The following is a 5745-nucleotide window of genomic DNA, read 5'->3' as shown; positions in this document are numbered from 1 at the left end:
ATTAATTGTGCTTATAATATAAGAACTTGAGTCGATTAAAAATAATTAATATATTATGTTGCGTCAGAAATTACTACTTTCTTAATAAATATTTATTAATCGATTATTATTTATTAAATAAATTTAATAAATTGCTGAATTCTATTAAATCTTAATGTAGATGCCATTTAATTGAGAAATTTATTAAATATTTGATTTAATGTTAGTTATGTCTATAAAAAATATTTAAAAGAGTCATTTAATTAATAAAAAAAGTTTACTAATACTGAATCTCGTTTAAAATATTAATATATAATTATATAAATTAAGTATTTGAATCTAATTAAAGAATATTTTTATGATTAATAATATCTTAAATAATCATATTATATTAAATTACTTTATTTTCATTTTATTATTTTTATTTAGTTTATACAAACCAACTATTAATAAATTTATAATATGAAGAACTGTCTTAATCATATTAGCTTACTGTAATTTATTAAGTTATATTTCTTATTCCTCCTTTTGAATCTTATATTACCCCCATAATTAAAGAAACACCAAAAGGAAGAACAGTTTCAATATTATTTTTTAGAGAGAAATCAGATAATAAATTTCTATTAATATGTTATTAAGCATTCAATATTTCATTATCATATTATTCTTAATTTTTATAAAAATAGAAAGAATAAGATAGAGGTTAATTAGCATCATTACATTCATTTATTTAAAGAGTTATTTTGTCTTAAAGATTTCTAACTTTATAATCTGTAGTTTAATCAAAAATACACTATTAAGGAGGTATGTTAGCATATAAAGTATAAGATATTAATGTAGGTACTATATAATTTATGTTTCTAATTGAAAATTTTAATTCAAATTCATTTTACTTTTAATCTAAAAAGTCAAAGAATAATTCCCAAACTTAAAATATAAATTAATTATAACCTAATGTTATTATATTCTTTTGTTAATTCTGATAAAAAATAACTCCTGTAATTATTAAGTTATCAACATTAGTAACCTCTTCAGAATAAAATTAAATAAATATTTCTTAATTTAAATTAATTCTATTTTAAGAGTTGTTGATAGAAATATTAGACTAAACAGAAGGAAAATCATTATCAATTATAGATATTATAATTTAATCAAAAACAGTTATTCCATCTTTTGTTCCTGAAAGTATAAATTAATATTGTTAAAAAGGTTATAATGTTTTTTATTATATGGTAATTTATAGATTTTATGTTACATCAGAAATAATTAAATTATTTTATGAATCTCTACAATCATCACCAATAATCATATTTATACATTACCATTTTATATTTATTCCATAATTAGTTTCTTTTAATGAAATTTTTTCATTAGGGGATAAATTAGGATCATCTACTTTTCCTTCGAGATTAAAACTTTAAGAAAATTATTATTATCTATTTCCTCCTAAAATTTAAACCGAATGAACATCAGAAAGAACCTATATTGGGAATACTATTTATTCAGTAATAGTAGGATCAGACTTTAAAGAAACAGTAATTTATATATTTTATGTTGTGTTTACTTTCATAATAAAAGGCTAAATTTAAAATTAAAATTATGTTTCTTAAAGTATTTATGTAGAATCAATGTTTAATTATTCAGTTAAATTGTCATTCTATTTGATTTATACTTGATAAGCATCTGTTTATTGATAAGATGTTTCGCCATCATCTTCACATTAAAAAAGATTGAAATAAACATTTATATTCACTAAATTACTTCTCTATATTTAGTTTGGATTTGTTTTTACTCTTATATATATTGATCTATCTGATAAAGTTTAGATTATTATATTGGCAGTACCTATTTTGGTTAAAATAGGAAATTACATCTACTTAGAATTAGTATTATCCTTGTTTTTTCAATTATAAAGGCTATAATTATAAAAATAATTAGTTATTTTATTATTAGATTTACGTATTTATTTAAGCTATTTCATCCGCCGTATATGCATTAGAAGAAATGAGTGACCAATTAATTTATTTTAATTCTTTATTACCATGATTAGAAATACTTGACATTATTATTTATGCTTATTAACATATAGAAATAGGGGTTATTTAAGTTAATTATATAACTAGATTTGTGTCTAAAGTTACTTTGCCAGTTATTTATTAAAGAAAACCAGCGCAAATGATGCCATTATTTGTTAGTTTGAATACCCCAGGCTTTATTTTGACTATATCATCCTTATTAATTGTACTTACATCATCAAGTTTAATTGTAAGTGTTTTTTAAGGTTTGTTAAAAGAACATAAAATGTTTCCTTATAATTTAGAAGTAATGGAAGTTTAATCTAAAGTTTCTATACAAAGCTAATAAGTAAATTATAATTATTAAGAATAATTTTAGAATTATGAATCAGAGAGGATAAGTTGAATTTATAAATCAGTATAATAATAATCAAAATCTATAATTAAAGTCAAAAAATCATCACTAAAATATATTTTAGTCATTATATTTAAGCATGAATCACATTATTTATTTTAGTTTAATTAAAAATATTAAGGGGCTATGCATGTAAGACATTCCGTTGCACTGCATGTAGCACATCCAGTTGAAAAAGTAGAACATATAATACAGGCTTAATCGAAGCCATTAGGATCATAGGAATATTAAGGACAAATACATTATTAAGAAACTCTATTCTCAAAGCAAGAATCACAATTAATCGCATCAGAACAACTTGCACATCTATTATTGCAATCATCACAAGTTCTAGATACTGCATTTTCAAATTTTCTTCCTGGGCATGAATTAATGCATTAAGAATCATTATAAAAAAATCCAGGATTGCATAAATCACATGAAGTATGATCAGTACATTAAGCACACTAAGACATACATTAAAAACCAGTAACTATTAATTCATTCATTCCAAAAGATTAAATAGTAGGGCCTTAATCCAAGTCATTAGAAAGTGTAACATTAATTGTTTAATCACTTGTAATAAAATAGAAATCCGCCTTTTATATTTTTTCATTTGCAGCTCCTCCACATAAACTAGTCGATGCAGTTGTATCTTTTTAAAGAGTTTTAGCTATAACTCCATTTATTGTAATATTCTCTACCTTATCATCCCATTAATCAATCATAATATATTAAAATTCAATTCTATATTTATAGACAGGTAAATTAGACCTAAATGTATTTTATATAATACAATCTTTTCCACATAAATCATATCCTCCTAAAAGTGTATATATGTCACATATTGTAACATGATTTGCTCCATTACTACCAGAAACGATAAATCCACATTCAGGAATATTATGTTATTTAAAATTAGTATATAAACATTTTTATACGCGTGCTTATTTTTAAGAATATGATATTATAATTAAATAAAATACTATTATAAAAACTTTTATACTAATGTTTAATATTATATTCATCATTAATATTTAGATAAATTTACTTTTTTTAGAGATATATTATATATTATTTATTTATAAAAAAATATATTTAAAAAATAAAAAAAATTGATGATAAAAAAATATTTTAAAATTAATTAAGGTAAAAAACAATATTTTTAATAATGTAATTATTTGATTATTTATTTTATTTATTTTATAAATTTAAAATATTTTAAATATAATAAATTATATTAATCTCTTTTTTAAAAATAATAATATTATAACATTTAAATTCGTATTTATTGGATTTATTTTATTGCTATTAAAATTTTATAAGAAATATATATTATTTTATTTTTTATAATTTAAATAAATAAATAAAAAAGTAATATATTATTATAATATTAATTTTTAGTTTAATTAAATAAAAATTATATAGTGCGTCATATATTTAATATTGTTATTTTTATAAAAAATAATAATTAGAAGATATAAATAGTTATAAAAAAATATATAAATTTAGATTTAATATAAAAAATAAAATTTATTTATATATTTATTTATTTATTTATTTATTTATTTATTTATTTTATTAATTTTTTACAAATTAAAAATTATTTAATATAAATATATTTATTTGTAATTTTTATTTTTTAAAATTTCTTATAATAACTATATATTTTTATATATATTTGAATAAATATTTATTAATTTTATCATATATTAATAGCTAATATTAATAATATACAATGATCATATAAAATTAATTAAAAAAATTAAATTATATAAAAATTATGAAAATATCATTTACATTATGTTTTTGTCTGTATATTTACGATAGTATTTCGGATATAAATTAAAAAAATATATGTTTAGACATTTTTAAAATATTTACATCAGAATAAATCAATTTTTTTGTAAAATATATAATAATTTTTAAAAATAAATAAATATTTCTTAATGTTTAAAAAAAAAAAAAGATATAATTAATGTTGAAAATTTTTTTAAAAAAATTTATATATTTTTATAATCTATTTTAAATAAAATTATATATATTTAATTTATATTACATTAATTATAAATATTTATTAAAAAAAACAAAAAATATTAATTATGTATCAAAGATATTTAATTTTTTAATTTAAATAGAAAATATTATTAGAAATAAAATTTTCTTTTATTAATTAAACATATATATATATAATTTTATTAATATATAAATATATAAATTATTTTTTTTTAAATATTATGAATTTTTATATATATAATAAATTATTTTTCATATATTTTATTTATTTATATAAAACATATAATTTATAAATTTTATGTATAATTATATAAATTAATATTTTTATTTTATAAATGTATACTTATTATAAATATAAATTAATAATGTTTGAATATTATTAATTTGAAATAATAAATCCTATAATATTTTGTGTTATAATTTTTAATAAAATAAATAAAGTTAATAAATATTATTTTTAGTTTTTTTAATATATAGTTTTATAATTATTAAAAATTATAATATATATAAAAAATATATTATAATATATATTAAAAAATTTAAATTAAAATAAATATATGTATTAAAAATATATATTAAAAATAATAAAATCAAAAAAATTTATACAATTAATTACTATTAATTAATATTATTTATCTTTTATATTTTATAATAAAAAAAACAAATTAAAAAGCTAATTTATATTAAATATAATAAATATCTAATAATAAATTTAAACTTTTGCGTTTAAATATATATTATATTAAATTTTTAAATAATTATAAATAAAAAAATACATATTTATTAGTTATTAATATAATAAAATTTTTATTAATTATATTTAAAGCTATAATATTTTTTATCATAATTTTATAAATAATATTTTTTAAAAAAAATAAAAAAACTATTCAAATATAATAATTTTAGTATTTTTTTTATACATATTCATTATATAATTTTCTAAATTATAAATACTAAATAATTTTTTTTTATCTAAAAACATTATTTATTAATTGTATAAGAAATCATTTAAAGAATTAATTTATATTTAATAAATGCAGAAGCAATTTAATAAATAAAATTATCAAAAAATAATACTACAAAATAAAAAGGCAACCAATTATTATATTTAATATAAAAATTTTTTTAAATACTAATAAAAATATAGTAATAACAAATAATCACTATAGAAAAGAAAAAGAAATATATAAAATATTTCAATATGCTATAATTAATTTTATATAGACTTTATATTAAAATAATTAATTAGTTAATTGTTAACAATAATAATAAATTAGCAATCATATTTTCGATAAATTAAAATCATTAAATATAACAGAATTAACAGTAATAAGGATTACA

General features: G+C 15.8%; 1 protein-coding gene across 1 annotated transcript, besides 8 other annotated features; it reads right to left on the bottom strand. All coding sequences in view use genetic code 6, as the record gives it.

Annotated features, from left to right (window-relative positions):
• IMG5_000010 (hypothetical protein) lies at nt 1–1549 on the bottom strand (the record flags this gene model as incomplete). Its single annotated transcript, XM_004040173.1, has 1 exon — nt 1–1549. A coding segment is annotated over one exon (1549 nt), but the record flags the coding sequence as incomplete, so codon positions are not given.
• A 2328-nt stretch (nt 1550–3877) lies between these two features.
• Nucleotides 3878–3933: a microsatellite.
• Nucleotides 3920–3980: a microsatellite.
• A 317-nt stretch (nt 3981–4297) lies between these two features.
• Nucleotides 4298–4364: a microsatellite.
• Nucleotides 4365–4883: 519 nt separating this feature from the next.
• Nucleotides 4884–4927: a microsatellite.
• Nucleotides 4884–4934: a microsatellite.
• Nucleotides 4899–4937: a microsatellite.
• Nucleotides 4899–4943: a microsatellite.
• Nucleotides 4904–4988: a microsatellite.
• Nucleotides 4989–5745: the final 757 nt, after the last annotated feature.

Source organism: Ichthyophthirius multifiliis, assembly GCF_000220395.1.
Source record: "Ichthyophthirius multifiliis unplaced genomic scaffold scaff_1120509249386, whole genome shotgun sequence".
Lineage (NCBI taxonomy): Eukaryota > Ciliophora > Oligohymenophorea > Hymenostomatida > Ichthyophthirius > Ichthyophthirius multifiliis.
The sequence above is the reverse complement of the archived record's forward strand: the minus strand, read 5'-3'. Positions and strand labels throughout refer to the sequence as shown.